Source organism: Rutilus rutilus, assembly GCF_951802725.1.
Source record: "Rutilus rutilus genome assembly, chromosome: 17".
Lineage (NCBI taxonomy): Eukaryota > Metazoa > Chordata > Actinopteri > Cypriniformes > Leuciscidae > Rutilus > Rutilus rutilus.
This window is the reverse complement of record NC_140230.1, coordinates 16,912,100-16,929,532: the sequence shown is the minus strand read 5'-3', so window position 1 is coordinate 16,929,532 and position 17,433 is coordinate 16,912,100. Positions and strand designations below refer to the sequence as shown.

At 39.4% G+C, this 17,433-nt stretch overlaps 1 protein-coding gene across 6 annotated transcripts; it reads left to right on the top strand.

Annotated features, from left to right (window-relative positions):
- Positions 1-1,054: 1,054 nt before the first annotated feature.
- epn1a (epsin 1a) lies at positions 1,055-17,375 on the top strand. Of its 6 annotated transcripts, none has more exons than XM_084435574.1 (13): positions 1,055-1,447; positions 4,240-4,389; positions 4,754-4,854; positions 8,531-8,689; positions 8,788-8,916; positions 9,392-9,512; positions 9,762-9,874; positions 12,405-12,476; positions 12,996-13,079; positions 13,458-13,710; positions 13,822-13,986; positions 15,335-15,589; positions 15,675-17,375. In XM_084435574.1, exons 3-13 carry the CDS (start codon positions 4,786-4,788, stop codon positions 16,160-16,162), a joined length of 1,908 nt encoding a protein of 635 aa, XP_084291700.1. In that variant the 5' UTR covers positions 1,055-1,447; positions 4,240-4,389; positions 4,754-4,785; the 3' UTR covers positions 16,163-17,375. The 6 variants fall into 6 exon arrangements, with proteins under 6 accessions (XP_084291700.1, XP_084291699.1, XP_084291698.1 ...); XM_084435573.1 differs by having other exon boundaries at positions 9,732-9,874; positions 15,338-15,589; XM_084435572.1 differs by having other exon boundaries at positions 9,732-9,874.
- Positions 17,376-17,433: the final 58 nt, after the last annotated feature.

The following is a 17,433-nucleotide window of genomic DNA, read 5'->3' as shown; positions in this document are numbered from 1 at the left end:
CATCAAAGAAGAGAAGTTGTTGCAAATGGGAGGGGAAGTTATTTTAATTAAAGATTACGAGGGCTCATTCATTTTAAGAAAATAATGATGTACGGTGAACATGATTTCACCGAGTAGGCTACCACATGTTCCTAGATCAACATCTTTGTTGATCCTGGAACAACTTTCCAATCAACCAATCAGATTTGAGGGACAAGTTAACAGTTTATTTCAAGTTTAGGCTTAGAACCAGGATGAGGTGCTTCAACATCAGTGTTATTCACCTACCATTTCACTCTGATTTTAGGGAAAAGTTATGGGTAGGGTTAGGTTTAGGGGTAGGGATAGGGTAAGGACTAAATTTTGGGACAGGAATGTTATTTCAACAAAATATGTAGATCCAGGAACATGTCTTACTTGGCAAAATCACGGTGACCAATGATGTACACAGACAAATAATTTATAATAAATACTGCAATATTCCCAAAAAAAGAAAAGAAAAGAATTGTCAATTTTGGTGACTTTTATATAGGCTATTTTCACTTTTCTGTTATTACAAACGTTTGAAAACAAGTAGTGCAGTGGGGGTTCTTCAAGTCCAAAAGGTTGAGAACCACTGGTGTAGTGCAAGTAGGATTTTCCTGCAGTTTAAACAGCGCATTTTTATTGAGGACACCGCCGTTGTGTGGGCACTACGTGCTATAGCATCACTTTAAAGTTAGGAAAGAAAATATCACAGCAGAGGGATACTTATCATCTCTTCACAACTCGAGGCTTGTAAAGGTTAACACGACACCCGGATGCCACAAATGTCAATAGCACAGCAGCCGTTCCTGTCTAGATTGTAGACAGAACTCTTGAGTGAGCAAACGTCACCAAAACAGGACAGTTAAGTTTGTTTGCGTGCATATAATATTCATATTCCAGATTTTCACATTTCACAGAGGGTATTTAGATTCATACGGTTCGCTGCTATTCGAGAAAACCACCTAGAAATCGTTGTTAGGGTAATATTTACCACGGCTTATGAATATGCAAACCAGGGAGCGCGCAAGGGGGCGCGGTCCGTCCGGCTGCGGGGAAACGGAAGCGGAAGTGCCGCCATCTCCTCTGACCAGCCGAGCAACAGCAGGGTCAGTGCAGACGGTTTTTAAGAAAGTAGCTCTGTTATAGCATTAGAATCGGTTGTGTGACACGTTATATATTTAAATGACGAACGCGACTCGAGAGGTGATAGTTGTGAAAGAAGATCACTGTCGCTTTAATCTGTCACGCACTCACGCGCGTCTCTTTATGAGTTGAGTTAGCATAGCGCAGCGTTCACGCCTCTAAATGAGTGTTTTTAATTCAGCGCCGTGACAGAGACAACAGCGCTTTCCTTCACTCCAGTCTTCACCGGTAATAACCCGCTTTCTGCTATTCGGCTGGATGTCTGGTCGTGTTTGAGAGGGGGAACTGAAGCTCAGCGGTAAGTAGCCCCAGCTAGCTGATCTCTATTTGACTTGGGAATGATCTCTTTCTATCAGTTTGAGACACTGTGGACCGCACAAGGCTTATTTGGTGTTGAAGCTACTTTCGGAGGGTTGTCTAAAGGCTTGGAATAAAAAGCGGGTTGTTTCTGTGGCTGGGTGGGGATCTAGAGAGATTTGATAGCCCCTTCTGTCATCTGCTCAGACACAGATAAACTACTCGACACTTTAACAGATCTGATACTTCACCAACTGTCAGATTTCACACACACATTTCCAAGCAACAGTTGTCATAGATAAGTTTATTGAATGTTGTGTATCTCCTCACAGCTTGCTTTGAAAAACCACCTGTTGACCCCTGAATTTACTGTTTTGAATGGAGGTTGAAGTCAAGGTCTGTGGTCTAATTGACTACAGTTCATTCAGACTTTAGTACTTTGTTCCTGGCAACCTCAAGGCGGCTGTTATTATCAGGTCAAAGCCTTATGCAACAGTGCTGCATATTAATACACCCTCATGAACTACTACTTATCGCCTGTTCTTTCTGGATTGACCGAGACTTTTTAGAAATACATTTTTAGTATGTTTGCATAAATATGATTTCACTTTAATGAAAGTGGTGCTATTACGAAGTGAATAAGTTTATTGATATAATCAACTTATGTTAGTAACTCCTTTATATCTGTGTTGTACAATGTGTTTAATTTAATATTAACCCTGTAAAGCCTGACATAAATGATAGTCAGAAACGTTAGTTTTTTTTTAATGGAACAGTGTATTGTACCTTTAGACAAAATATGAACTAATTAAAAAGCTCACTTTCGAGGAGGGAAAATACATTTTATTTAGAGGCCCAAACTGAGCAAATAAATGCAATTTGCTGCAGATGTTGTTATTTGTATGTATGGTCAAAAAGTAAGATGAAATGCTGATTGCTTGTTGTAAATCAATGAGATTTTTCTAAGAGTATAGCAGACTATTTGCATAAAATGCATATAAATATCAGTTCTCATTATCTCCCAATAAAACAACGCAATACAATGATGACTGAGAGGTTACAAATAAAAGCCTGTTTTGTTATATTCGATACATTTTAACATGAAGCAATTAACATTCTAAAAATTGATGTAGCAATAATCAAGTAAACCTAAGTTGCTTCAGTCCAGTAAATGTTCATCTTGAAATATTTGTAACAATATAAGTTATTCTTACATTTACTTTATACAAATCAGTAAATATTTCACACTAAAAAGATGTACAATGACCTGAAGGTGGACTTTTTAACAATTATACTAAAAGCCTTTTACTTGCTAAAAAGTATTAAAGGGATACTCCACTTTTTTTTGGAAATAGGCTCATTTTACAACTCCACCAGAGTTAAACAGTTGAGTTTTACCGTTTTCGGATCCATTCAGCCGATCCCCGGGTCTGGCGGTTCCACTTTTAGCATAGCTTAGCATAGATCATTGAATCGGACAAGACCATTAGCATCTCTCTCAAAAAAATGACCAAAGAGTTTCGATAAGAGTTTTTCCTATTTAAAACTTGACTCTTCTGTAGTTACATCGTGTACTAAGACTGATGGAAAATGAAAAGTTGCGATTTTCTAGGCTGATATGGCTAGGAACTATACTCTCATTCCTGCGTAATAATCAAGAAACTTTGCTGCCATACCATGAGTCCAGCAGGCGTAATGATATGACGCAGCGCCTGAAATAGGTCTAATAGGTTAGACAAACTTAGTCCCGGTCACGTTGGAAGTTACCGAGCTGGGACTATTTTCAGGCGCTGCGTCATATCATTACGCCTGCTGGACTCATGGTATGGCAGCAAAGTTTCTTGATTATTACGCAGGAATGAGAGTATAGTTCCTTGCCATATCAGCCTAGAAAATTGCAACTTTTCATTTTCCGTCGGTCTTAGTACACGATGTAACTACAGAAGAGTCAAGTTTTAAATAGGAAAAATATCGAAACTCTTTGGTAATTTTTTTGAGAGAGATGCTAATGGTCTGGTCCGATTCAATGGTCTATGCTAAGCTATGCTAAAAGTGGTACCGCCAGACCCGGAGATCGGCTGAATGGATTCGAAAACGGTAAAACTCAACTGTTTAACTCTGGGGGAGTTGTAAAATGAGCCTATTTCCAAAAAAAGTACAGTAGAGTAGACTATATTATAGACCTTATGCACAAGCGAAACAAGCGCGCAGCCATCTTTAGAATATTATCTTTAGTTTGAACTTCCGTTTTTGCAGTAGCTCTGTATATTTCTGTGGCATCGCTGTCAAAGAGTAATTAGTCGGTGAAGTGGATTCACTTATTGGAGAGTTAATTAAAGTTTTCATGAGCATTGTAATGTTTAAGCGGATGTCATAACAAAAGTCAGTAGACCAGGAAGATTTTAAAACGAGCGGTTCATTCATAAATCCGTAAGATCTTACCTTCATGCTGTGGAAATACAAACAAGCGCAGCGCTGAAAAGAGGCGGGGCTACATAATGTAGTAAAATGTGTCTGAAACGTGGTGTTGATTAAAGTGATTAATTGAATGTTTTGTACGTCACAGCAGGTGTGACGCTTTAGCTTTGCTGTAGTTTCTCTTGGCCTACACCTAGCTTATGTTACAGATGAGTAATGTGTTGTGCCTTTAGGCACTGTCCGCTATTAATGCATTTTCTCTATTGTGTGAGAGTGGAATTGAATGCCTGTTGTGTTTTTAAGCCTCCACAGTGCTGCACCAGCTTTCATCCCTGTGTGTTGTACCTCCTGTCTAAATCTCTGTTCTTCTCGTAGTTGTTTCACCCCACATCTGTGGTTCCGGGCCCTCATGTGGCCGCCGTGCGGAGGTTTGGAACAGTGGACAGGCTAAACACTGAGAGACCCCGACCTGAGCACGCACACAGAGAGAGACCGAGAGGGGGGGAGAGAGACTGACACTCCCAGGTAAAGTACACTTCCTGGAGCCAGAGTCTCACGTCATCAGATGCTCTTGTGTTTACAGGGCTTTTTAGGTTGGGGAATTCCTCTGGCTAGACTCTCATGGTTACAGTACTGGTGACGCTCTGTTAGATTGGATCTAATGTTTTTTGGGTTTTTTTATTGACGGGGAGATGGATGAATAGCTGCCAAAGCATTTCTTTTGTGTTTTCTACAAAACGTCTCACTGGTAACTCCGTGTCATTCTTAGATTTTAAAGTTTTGTTTGGAACTCAGTCGATACACTCCCATTTGAAAAATGTGTAGCCTCTGTTTGCTTTTGTGCCTGTCCATATTAGTGTTTTATTGACATTGTTTTACAATGTCCCAGATTTTGCAGAACCTGATAGCCAGCCTGTTGCCATGTCGACATCATCGCTGCGGCGACAAGTGAAGAACATTGTTCACAATTACTCAGAGGCAGAGATAAAGGTTAGACTTTTACCTTATAACCTTGCTTTCGTTTTCTTTCTTTCTTCTATTCACATTCTTCTTCTTGGCCTTGAAACAATCGTATTCATCGATAGTCTTTTAGTTCTTGATAAATGGTTTGTGCTTGCCCTTCATTTTTTCGATTGAATAAAACTGTATGCTATGTAGTCATACAAAGGAGCAGAAATTCATTCCGTCTTTTTTTCAGTTATTTCTGCTTCGGGTGAAACTAACCAAAAATGCTTACAACACAAAATCTTAAATGAATCTCAAGAAGTGCATGACTCATTATCACGTTTTGTATGCGGTCACCCCATTGTTCAGCGAAATTGATATGATATCCAGTCATTTAAATAGGAAACCATTCTACAGTCCCCACGCAGATTCTGCTCATGTTCAAGTTAGTCACGCAAATTCACCGCTTTGACCACACTGTTAACCCGAATAAGTTTGCAAAAAATAAAATAAAAATTGAGGTAAGCATTTAAATTCAAAGTTTAAGGAAGCAGAACTGGTAGTTTATTATTTTGTAAACATTTTAATAGCTATTAACTTGAAATTATTGTGTAAGCTAATTCATATATTTTACTTTAGGCGAGACACTACAGGTGAATAGGGTAAACATTTAACTAGCAGATATCACCATGAAACTTTCCCAGTTGATCACCTACATTAAGATGAGACAAAAATGTATTACAAGTTTTCTGTAATTTAATGTTTAAATATGCAAATTAGGCAATATCTAATTAAATATGCACTAATTTGCATATATTTAAAAAAACGAAATCTGGGTATTGGATAAAGCAAGGTTAAAAATTATTTTTTTCATTGTGTTCACATATTAGATGGGGAAAAAAATTACAGAGGGATTTATGGATATCTACTTTTGTTATCCTGTAAATCAGAATATACTGTCAATAGCCTTAAATGATTTTCGCCATGTTTTTTGGAATAAAATGTTATATAAATCAGGCTAGGAATAATATATTTACAAATCCCTTTGTAAATGTCTTCATAATATAACTAGGTACAAGACTGGAAAGTTTGGTGTATATAGGTGCTACTGAAGTGGAGATTTCGGACTTGGAGTATGAGAGAAAAGTCATTTTGAGAAAACGGGCTTTAAAGATTTATCATCAGCCAATGAGATTGCGCATTCAGCCCTTTTACTTTCACGATTGGTTGCTGATAAAAAGGAAATGACCATGTTTGGATCTGACAGCATTGTACAGGAGAGAGAGAGCTTTCCAGCGGTGCATGTGATGACAGGGAGCAGACAGCGATCGCGGAGCAGCATGTTGATTAAGAACGCCAACTTTTGTTGAATTTATGAGAAATCTACAGATGCAAACAGACAAAGTGTAGTAAAATAAAGACCTAAATGTGTATTTCAGACTTTTTTTCACCACAAGTCTGAAAGAAGACATGTTATTGAAGACAAATATCCAAAAATCTCAAAATTGACCAGTTAAAAAAACCCGATGTTTTTGCCTGCCGTGTCTCGCCTTAAAATTAGCATGTAATTTCAATTTAAACAGTTTTAGTAGTGGAAACGCTAATTCGGTAAATGCTAACTTGGTTAATTGGTAGCACAATGCTTTGAAAGCATAGCATAGCAATTGCCAAGAGTATGGCAATATAGAACATTTAACATATACCTGTTCTCAAACCAAGTTCATGCTCCACTCATCACCATGATGGTAACCCCCCCCCCAAAAAACCCTTCTTAAAATTTGAATGCTAAATCTTCTAAATTAGCATAACAAAACGCTAAACGCTACTAAATCTCCCTCTTCAGGGCCAGCCCAAGCCTTTTTGAGGCTCTAAGCAGAATTTTCTTTGGGTGTCCCTCTGTATATGTTTGGGTGTCCCTCTGTACCGCCAATATGTTTTTGTCAATGCTTGATTTTCGCACACTATAAATCACACCCTTATCAATTTTATTAGCTGTAGCTGTGTTGCTTACGTCAATGTCTGCCTGGCATGTTTTTACCCTTCTGCGGTTTTTAATTGTAACGGTAGCAAACCCACAAGAGTGGTCAGAATAATTAACTACAAATAAAGTAACTTAGGATAAACAGTATCTTCTTATATAAAAAGTAAATGTACTATATTCAATTAAATCCTTAAATATCGACATAAAATGAATAATCAGATGAACCTGTAAAAGGATAACAATAATACATTTATTAACATTAAAGGGATAGTTCACCCAAAAATGAAAATTCTGTCATCATTTACTCACCCTCAAGCTGTTTTAAATCTGAATGAGTTTCTTTCTTCTGTTGAACATAAAAGTTATTTTGAAGAATGTTGGTAACCAAACAGTTGCTGGTCCCCATTGACTTCCATAGTCAATGGGGAACAGCAGCTGTCTGGTCACATTCTTCAAAATATCATCTTTTGTGTTCAGCAGAAGAAAGAAATTAATTCAGGTTTGGAACAACATGAGAGTGATTAAGACAGAATTTTCATTTTTGTGTGAACTATCCCTTTAAGGACAGGGGGCAGCATGTTTACTATCAGCCGTTTAGTTCGCTAACGCCTTGGGCCTGCGCCACTTAACACTTAACTTTAATCTTGCACAAAACATTATATAACACTTAATTTCAGCATTTACTCTCCCTTTCGAGTGTTTTGGCAAAGCATGCTGGGAAATAGAAATCCCAGCTCAGTTTCAGTTCAATTTTATGTTTGTCTAAATTAAAAGAAACAAGTTCATACAATTTAAACCAACTAAACCATTCAGATTACTTAAAATGTGTCAGTTTTGTTAACTCGAGAAAAGTTATTTTATTAATTAACTAATTTGTTTCATTTAAGTTTACCCTATCCAAACCATTTAATTATTTTGAGCATTAGGGTGTACAGTGCAAAAGAAACCTGCTCGTTTTGGTTTCTATGTGATATGTGCTTCATGTTCCACACTTTTGCTTGAAATTTTTTACAGAAAAGTTAACGTTAATGTGACCGGAATAGCATTAAAGGATTAGTTAACCCCAAAATGAAAATTTCCTAATAATTTACTCACCCAAATGCCATCCAAGATATCCATGTCTTTCTTTCCTCAGTGGGAGAGAAATTATGTTTTTTGAGGAAAACATTTCTGGATTTTTCTTCTAACAATGGACTTCATTGGTGACCATCGTTTTTAAGTCCAAATCAATGCAGTTTCAAAAGTCTTTGAAGTGTTTAAACGGGCTGTACGCGATCACAGCTGAAGAAGAGGTTGTTATCTAGCGAAACGATAGGTCATTTTCATTTTTTTTTTTTTCATAATTTATAGACTTTTTACCTTCAATAGTTCGGATTGAGCTGATCAACAAACGGACAGGGAACTACATCATCACATTGAAAGGTCGCGCCGGCAGAAGTACCGCCCCACTGTTTACAATGCGACCGTACATAGGAGGATAGTTCAAATAGTATTGTTTGCTATTATAAATATATAGTAATAGTATTCAGTGAATATGAATAGTATATGAATAACATTGTGATGAATATGAATAGTAGTTCAAATAGTATTGCCGGCGCCGGCGTGACCTTTCAACGTGATGACGTAGTTCCCTGTCCGTTTGTTGACACTTTCAAAAAAAGTAGGCAGCATACAGTGTGCATTGCACTGTATTCAGAAGCAGAGCAAAGTCCATTGAACTTTATTTTGTACTTTCTCCAGGTTAGGGAAGCAACCTCTAATGACCCATGGGGTCCCTCTAGCTCTCTGATGTCAGAGATTGCTGATCTGACATACAATGTAGTGGCCTTCTCAGAGATTATGAGCATGGTCTGGAAGAGACTCAACGACCATGGGAAGAACTGGAGACATGTATATAAAGTAAGTTTGATGGTTTTACTCTTGCTAGTGACAGATGTATTATATGGGGTTATAAACAACATAATCTGATTGTATTTTTTACATTTGCTCTTTCTAAGGCTATGACTCTGATGGAGTATCTGATCAAGACAGGATCAGAGCGAGTGGCACAGCAATGCAGGGAAAACATCTACGCCGTTCAGACACTCAAAGACTTCCAGTACATTGACAGAGATGGCAAGGACCAGGTATACAGAAACTGAAAGTTATATTTATAAATACACATGCAACTGAGACATGTTTTCTCTTTCAATAAGGAAATAAAAGAAGAGCTCTTAGTGTTAGTTTTGAAGTGTCCTTCAACATGTTAGTCGTTCTCAAATATGATTTACACACTACAACAATCTCTCGTTCAAGGTCTCCATGTGCAGTCAACTCAAACACCATGACTTTCAACCAAGGTCTTTCTCCCACTCACACTTAAACCACAAAAACATCAGCCCAGTCTTCAGCTCACTAGGTTTTATTTTAGTCCCCCTGGTATATGCCTAACATGTTTGTCACGAGCACTACCTCGAACTCAACAACTTCCAGTTCAGGTTGTTTAATTATTCATTCAGATGCTGAACAAAAGAGCCATTAAACCTGTTGCAATTGCACACATGCTTTGCACAAAACAAAACATTCCTGAATGTTACGTCACATGTTGTGCGTGTGTTTCAGGGTGTGAATGTACGGGAAAAGGCCAAGCAGCTGGTGACTCTGCTAAAAGACGAGGAGAGGCTAAGAGAGGAGAGAATCCATGCGCTCAAGACCAAAGAGAAGATGGCACAGACCAGCAGTGGTAAGAACTAGAAGTGCTTTAAAGTAGGAGGGGCTCATGAAGGGGTCAGAGCGGACACTCAAAGATGTCTGTCAGCCCCCTTATAAAAGCACTCTGCACTTCACAGCGTTGGCCAAGTGTGGAGGTTGGCAAGCGTTTTGCTCTGGAAGCACTTTTAGGGACCGATACTCCACCACCTATTGATGCATCATAATGGCTGTCATTTGACTCCTCCCTTAGCATCTTCGGCCCCTTCTGCTCCTGCTTTAGGGGGAGGAGTGCACTCAGGAGCAGACGCTGAGCAGGCGTGGCCCCAGAGCTCTGGAGAGGAGGACCTGCAGCTCCAGCTGGCACTGGCCATGAGCAAGGAGGAGGCAGAGCAGGTAAAGTCTCTCAGCCAATCAGCGGCAGGTTTTCAGGCTGCAGGTAAAATGCACTATTGAAATGGCTCAGAGACTGAGGAAGATGAATAGTTGTTCTACTAGAAACAGAAAGAGCTTTGTAAGCATACAATGTGAAATTGGATTTTAGCGGAAAAACATGTAAGGGTATACAGTCAGCTAATCATTACTGCAGAAGAAACCCTGACATGGTGATTAAGGCCCTAATGCAAAGCAGAGGGATGTATCATCCTGAAGGGGTTCCTTTTGCAGTAATGTCCGGCTTGCTGTACATTATCCTGCTTATTACATGGCTTGAGCTTTTGTATACAAGGAAAGAAGAGACCATGCTGTGATAAGGTTGCACAGGAAATTATTTCTCTAAAACAGTGGTCAATTATAAAGTTTTGCAGTCATTATACAAACATATTTGAAAGAAAAATGCCAAGATTGAACAATTAAAATCAAGTATTCCAGAGAGTCGTGTAATAATTTGCTTTAATGGGCTGTGTGACTTTTGAACATATTGAAGAGTTACAAGTTGTTCTTACATAATAATTTGTACTGTCAAAATTAACGTGCTAATGCATGCAATACATTTTTTCAGATTAACACGTTAAAATATTTAAAGCAGCATCTGTTTTTTTTCATCATTCTTTAGCTAACGTTACATTATATGATCACGCTATTATTCATTCAAGTGCTTTTAAACCATTCAAGCGTGACAAGAAATCTCCCGTCTGTGGGACACACGCACGACTCATGCGCACAGAAAGCTGCTTTAGACATCGCGCAGGCCACATTGAGTTCTCTTTCGTTCTTGAACAGACAAAACACAAAATTATGCAAAAATGCGCGCTTTGTTGAGTATCCTCGTAAGCACAGTCTTTAATGAGTTAAATAAAGATCTTAAATGACCGTAAAGAGTTGTGAGGGCATGTTGTGTCAGATGTGCGTCAGGATTTAAAGTGACAGCAGCCTAATTAACCTGCTGCTGTCTGACATTGTTAATCAAACAACAAAAGACAAAGAGAAAGTCACTCACTGCTCTAGACTAAATAACATTTATAACTTTAATAAGGATTAACCTATATTTAATTCATGCAGTGAAGACTGTGAAGTGTTTGATAACTTAATTTCTGTATATTTCTGTTAGATTAAATATTTAAAATACACTGTCTTTATGTTGTTTCTGCATTAATTTGGAGATTAAATGTGAAACTTTTTTTCTTCAAGTTTTTAAAAAAAACTTTAATGTTAGGTGCGATTAATTACAGGAAATGAGTGATTAATTCGTTTTAATCGATTGACAGCACTAATAATATAGTAACTGTGGCCTCCCCATCAGCGCTCAACAGTTACTGTTTTTTTCTGCTTGCCGTGTCGGACCAGTAGTTCAGATATCTACTTGCCCTTGCCCAGCACCGGTAGCGAACATCCCGACGTGGTACATGCTGCTGGTAGCGGCGTTTAGATGAATATGTATATATGCGCTGCATGCTTTCCTATCAATAACAGAATGAGAACACAACAAAAATGAGTGGTGAGAAAACAACATTTAAGAAGCGACGTAGATATGTTTCCACCAGCTCGCAATTCGTCACTCCAGTTGTCACTTCATGTTTTTTTATTTAGCACTTCATACAATAGATTGCTTTAATGCAAGCAGCTGTACAGTATTAAACATGAAAAACAGTGTCAGTGTCTCTAAAATTACAACTTCAGTTTCTACTCCACCTACTATAAAGCAGCTCTCCAGTGTGTTCATGTGGGTACATGTGTCTGACCTTGACTGACTGAACAAAAGATTTTTGGAGCCACAGAGAACCTAATTATCATGTAATCGCCACGAACCAATGGTAGATCGAAAGTGTTTACTAGCTGTAGAAAAGAAACAAACTTCGTTTTGGCCTGATTTTGTTCTAAATTACGTCACACCAGTTTGTTCTTAGATTTAGCTTGAAGTATATTGGGAACTGGCACCCAAAAAACAAATAATCATAGATTTTTATTAAAATATATATTTTATAGCATTTATATTTTACAAGTTATCTCATTTTAAATTTCGTATTTTTTATATTTACATTTAAAGTTATAAAATGATGAATGTATATGTATATATTTAAAAATGTCAATATTATCTATTGCTATAATTATTAAATATTTTTTTTTTTACAATTAATGATAGCTATTATAATTATATAATAATACAATAAGTATTTAAAAAAAATTAAGTTTGCAAAGTATAAAAAGATAGGGCAAGTGAACGCCATTCTGTCATCTGGCTCAACACTTTCACGCTGGCCCCAAGCCATCCTTACTGTTGAGCCCTGCTAATAATAACCATGTTTAAAGCTCCCTAAATCTACATTCTTTCCTAACTGCCATCTTAAAATAGAAAAATGGGCTGTTTCTCTAATAAAGTACAATAACACACATTCAACATTAGAGGCCCGTCCTCTGCACAGTTTTTACACATTTCCCCTCTCACTCCTTCACTCACACCTGTCCTCACCCTGCCCCCCTCCTTCAGACTAGCAAAGACCCTCTGGAAGATGCAGAGATCCGCTACGCACTCACAGTCAGCCAGGAGACTCACCAAAAGGTCAGGGAGCAAAAATTCACAGTGGATGAACCTTTCCTTTGCTATCTTCTTCCCTTTCAAATCAAAGATCAGCCTAAAATCATATATACATCAGTATGATCATGGAACAATCGAAATATCTAAGAAATACCTAATAAGTGCTTGTAAAAGGTTAGTAATGTCTGTTTTTTTTTTTTTTTTTAACTTGCCTCTTGTTAGTCATTGCTGTTGTTTGAAATCTTCTTAAATCTTCACTTTTGCATGATGAAATCAACAAGTCATTTCAAAAGTACCTATAATTCTCAGTAATTGTTCTTTCTTTGCAATTCCACCAGAGCTTATCAATGCAATATCAGAGTAGATGAACTGCCCACTACTTCCAAATGCTGTTCATTTGTGTCTAACTCAAGCCTTTTAAACACACCTCTGGAGCTGGTGAGAAATGGGAGTCAGGTTGCCACAGTTCACTAGACTCCATTTCCCATCAGCCCACAGAACTTGGTTCACTATGATGATGTGACGGTGGTGTGTGATTGGCAGGAGGAGCGTCTGCGCAGGGGAGACGACCTGAGGCTGCAGATGGCCATCGAGGAGAGTAAGAGGGAGAAAGCCAAGCCCGAGGAGGTGTGTGATTGTGTATGATTGTGTCAGAAAGAGTTCATGCTTGATGAGCTGTTCCTCTAGGGCGAGAGCTTGAGGTGTACACATGGTAGTGTGTTGTGTTACCGAGGGTTGTGTGTTTGTGTACCTGCCTCTCACTCTCCAAGAGTTACCTGCTCTGTCTGTGTCTCTCACCCTGCGTACGCTCTTTAGCGCAACAGTGTGTGTGAGCCCGTTTCACTTCCTCTAGAGTTTCCTCCTCCTTACCATTTTGCCACACTAGCTATTATTAAACTACTTGGAAGTGTAAGTGTATGTCCTCTCTCAAACAAGCTTCACGCTTTTGCTTTGTCGCATACTCCCTTCTGATGAGGACATCTTACTGACCTGTCTCTCTCTCAGTCGTCTCTGATGGAGTTGAGTGTCGTAGATCCTTGGGGGGCCCCTGCATCGGGCTCCGCGGGACCCTCTCCTCCTCCCACTTTGGCTCCTGCATCCACCGCTGGGCCTTGGGGTCCGGCCGATCCGTGGGGGGCCGCCTCCCCCGCCTCTCCCCCGAGTGCCGATCCCTGGGGAAGAGCACCAGCAACAGTAGTCCCAGACCCATGGGGTGACTCGTCCTCTAGAGTGAACTCTGACCCCTGGGCATCCACAGGTGAGAGTGTAGAGGATGTGTCCTCCCAGTGTCCTCTCTGTCTTTTCCCTGGCTTTTCCTCTATATTTGTGGTGTCCACTGATCCTTGAACTCTCCTTGCATCCCCTCCAGCTGTGACCCCTCCAAGTGCCGACCCTTGGGCTCACTCAGTGGCTCCGGCTCCTACTCCGCTCTCAGGGTCAACCGATCCCTGGGCAGCGGAAGGAGCCGCCCCTGCCACTGACGGTCTGACCTCTGACCCCTGGAGTGGCTCGGTTAAACAAACTAATGGCACAGGTATACTTGTACATGTAAATGCATAGATGCTTATTATCACAGGGATGTCAAATTCTGGTCCTGGATGGCCAGCATCTTGCAGAGTTTAACTCCAACTTGTACCAGCACACTTGCCTGGAATTTTCTAATAATCCTAAAGACTTTCATTACATCATTGTAAGTTGTGTTTATTTGGGGTTGGAGCTAAACTCTGCAGAACAGTGGACTTCTAGGAGCAGGTTTGGACACTCCTGATTTGTCCGAAGACTTGCCAAAGAAAAGTTGCATTAGACACACCAACAGTGTGTTTGCTGGTAATTCACACACAACACTTCCATTAGACACCACCAATTCTGAAGATGAAAAGGTCTTTTACTTGGTACTGGTTAATTGGCCCTTTGTTAAGCTCCGCCCCTTCGTTACTTTTGCTCGTTTAGACGAGCTTTACAGAAAGTTTCTTAAGATGAACTGGAGATTTACAGAAATATAGTGGATAATGTTCTTGTGTGGGCTGGAATTAATTGTGATGTTGAAAAGTGTTGCATCTGATGTTGTTTCTTTATTTTTTCTTTTTAATAAATTTTTTTTTAAGTTTAATTATGCAGTAAGAATCCGAGAGCAAACACGACGACAGCTGATAACATTGGTGTAAAGTCGCCATTTCACAATCTCCCGACAAACAACAGACCGGAAGTCATTCATTTCCAATGGAGAGTAGTGTGGGAGCTGTGTGGAATTTAGTTCATATGCATAATTTTCAGATCTGATTTGAGCTTTGCGTTAAAATATTTGAACTTTTGCGACTAGAATGTATCCTGATTTTAATTAGTTGCATTAATTAGCTCTAGAAAACTATGCTTTTCTTGTAAACACGTTGGCACTCATTTGTTTTGTGTGGATATATTCATGTTGGAGATACTGGAAAGGCAGGTTAAGTGAACATAACTGTTACTAACATTTACTGTGAGAACTGTTTAATTACTGTCGTCACTACAGTGACTTACTGCACATTTCAAAGTTACATTTAATAATGGGGACTGTACTGTTTAATTAATTTTCAACTCAAGGGCGTACACAGCACAGCAACTTACATTGATGCACTCTTAAAGGGAAACTGACCTTCAAGAGATGGTGCTCTTAAAGTGTTAATTCTTTGCCAATATTTATTGCGAAACAAATATTTGTCTAATAATATGGTGGACGGCAACATTTGCTTTGGTTGATTTTGGTCAGTAACATTTTTAAGGCGGGGCTTGGCAAAGGAGCAGCTGGACTGCAAACCTGTTTTTTTTTTTGTTAGTCTGTCGCAATATCATATTGTTTAACCATTTACCTGTTAGTCTTTTGTCTAATTCTTTTCCACACACAGCAGATCTAGAGAGAAGAGGATCCTCGTTGACAGGAGGTGATGTAGGAGGTGGAGGCAGCACAGGCTCTCCGGTGCCCTTTGACCTTTCATCGCTCGGTTCCTCCTTGCCTGTTCGAAAAACGCCAGAGTCATTCTTGGGCCCCAATGCAGCGCTCGTGGATTTAGACTCACTAATATCATCAAAACCCAAACCTAAACAACCTCCACCGCCAAGCATCTCCTCAACATCTCACAACCCCTTCCTACAGACACAGGGTGTGTATTTAAAATAGGCCACATTTAGACAGAAATTATGTGTTTGTTTATCCCTCAAACTGTCTTTTTCTCCCTTTTCCTTAAGGTCCCTCCTCAACAGGTATGGGAGCTACCCCGGGCAGTACCATTTCCAGTAGAGGGGTGTCTCCGACCCCATCTTCCACTTCTAATCCTTTTGGCGTGACCCCGATGGCATCCATCTCCCCTCAACCTTCTTCACTTGGTTTGAGCCAGCTCCGTGCAAGCCCTGTTCCCCCAAACCCAATGCTGGGTCACATGGCTCCACCAGCAGTGGGAATGGTTCAGCCAGGGATGGCCATGCCAGGAATGGGGGTCCCTATGGCGGCCCCTGGCATGGGCATGGGAATAGTACAGTCCAGCTCAATGGGCATGCCTTTTGGTGGAATATCCCCCATGGGTCCCGCAGGAAACCCCTTGCTGATGGGCTCAGGAGGCCCTGCGCAGCCTTCACTGATTTTGGGTGGGCCGCCTGGGGTGGGCGGAGTAATGGGAACAGGAGGATCCATGGGAGGCGGAACCACAGGCACAAGCACCAATCCTTTCCTTCTTTGAGAGATTTCACCAATCCCACGTTGCCCTATCCACTCAACAACCAATCCAAACCTGCCCTACCAACACAAACAGTTTGTGTTTGACAAAAAAGAAATGTGTGTACACTCTATATTTAATGAAAAAGTAAAAACAAAAATGTGTTATTTTCTTTCACAAAACAGCATTTCAAATTATTATTATAATTTTTTTTTCATTTTATTTTACACAGTATTTGGAGTATTTATTTCCCCTTTCGTTCAATTTTTTTTTTTTTTCTTTAACAGACATGGATGATTGGCGGGTTCATTCAATGAATGCAGGTTGTTAATATTGTTATATTATTAGGATGATTGTTATTGCTCAGTAACAGGAAGATGAAGATGAAGATACGGGAGGAAAACAAGCCACTAATGAACTCAATCATACACCCCTTTCTCCCTCTTTCTTTGAGGTGAACCTCTGATGAAAGAGTAACATGAAGGATGACTGACGGGCTTGAGAAGAATTCAGCTGTCCGTTTTATTCACAACTCTACTAAAAATCATCAATGATGTAGATGTATTACTTTTAATTTAATTTAATGTGTAATCTTGTGTAATTTATTTTAATCGAATGTGTTTCACTCCTGGGAACGATTAAACCAAGGAAAATAGCACTGGAAATTGCCATTGAAACAGATGCCTGCTTGGTTTCCTTTGACCTGCGAAATTTCAGTGCACGTCACGTGGTTCTTATACACAGGAACAGGGGCTGTATGTGTGCTTGCGTGTGTGTGAGTGTGAGAGCGTGTATGATGTGTCCAGTGTTTTCACTCGGCCCACTGCTGTGCTTCTGATGGGGTTTTATCAGCATAGTCTCACTTTCAGCATTTCAGCAGTTCTTCTTTTCAGCCATTTATTTTTACAGTCATAAGAATCAAAGCATTAATTCAACACCTGTTCATGTGAGACAGCGCCTGTCTTTGCATTTCACCTCAGCACCTTTTTACTTTGACATTTACACAGGGAATGGGAATTGTTAACGCTTATGAAAATGAAAAAGAATTATCTGAATGATTTATGTGAAATCATAATGTAAAATTGGGGACTGAATGACATGATCCATGCTGTTATTCTTTATTTACTTTGAATGAATTATTTTATATATATGAAAATTTTAGAGATGTTTCTCTAATATTGGCTATGGTCAAAAATTGTGCGGTGTTGACTGTGAACATTCACATTTAAAAATAAAATGGAGAAAAAAAATCTAAGAAATTTAAGAAATAAAAAAAAATCCACATAACAAAATTG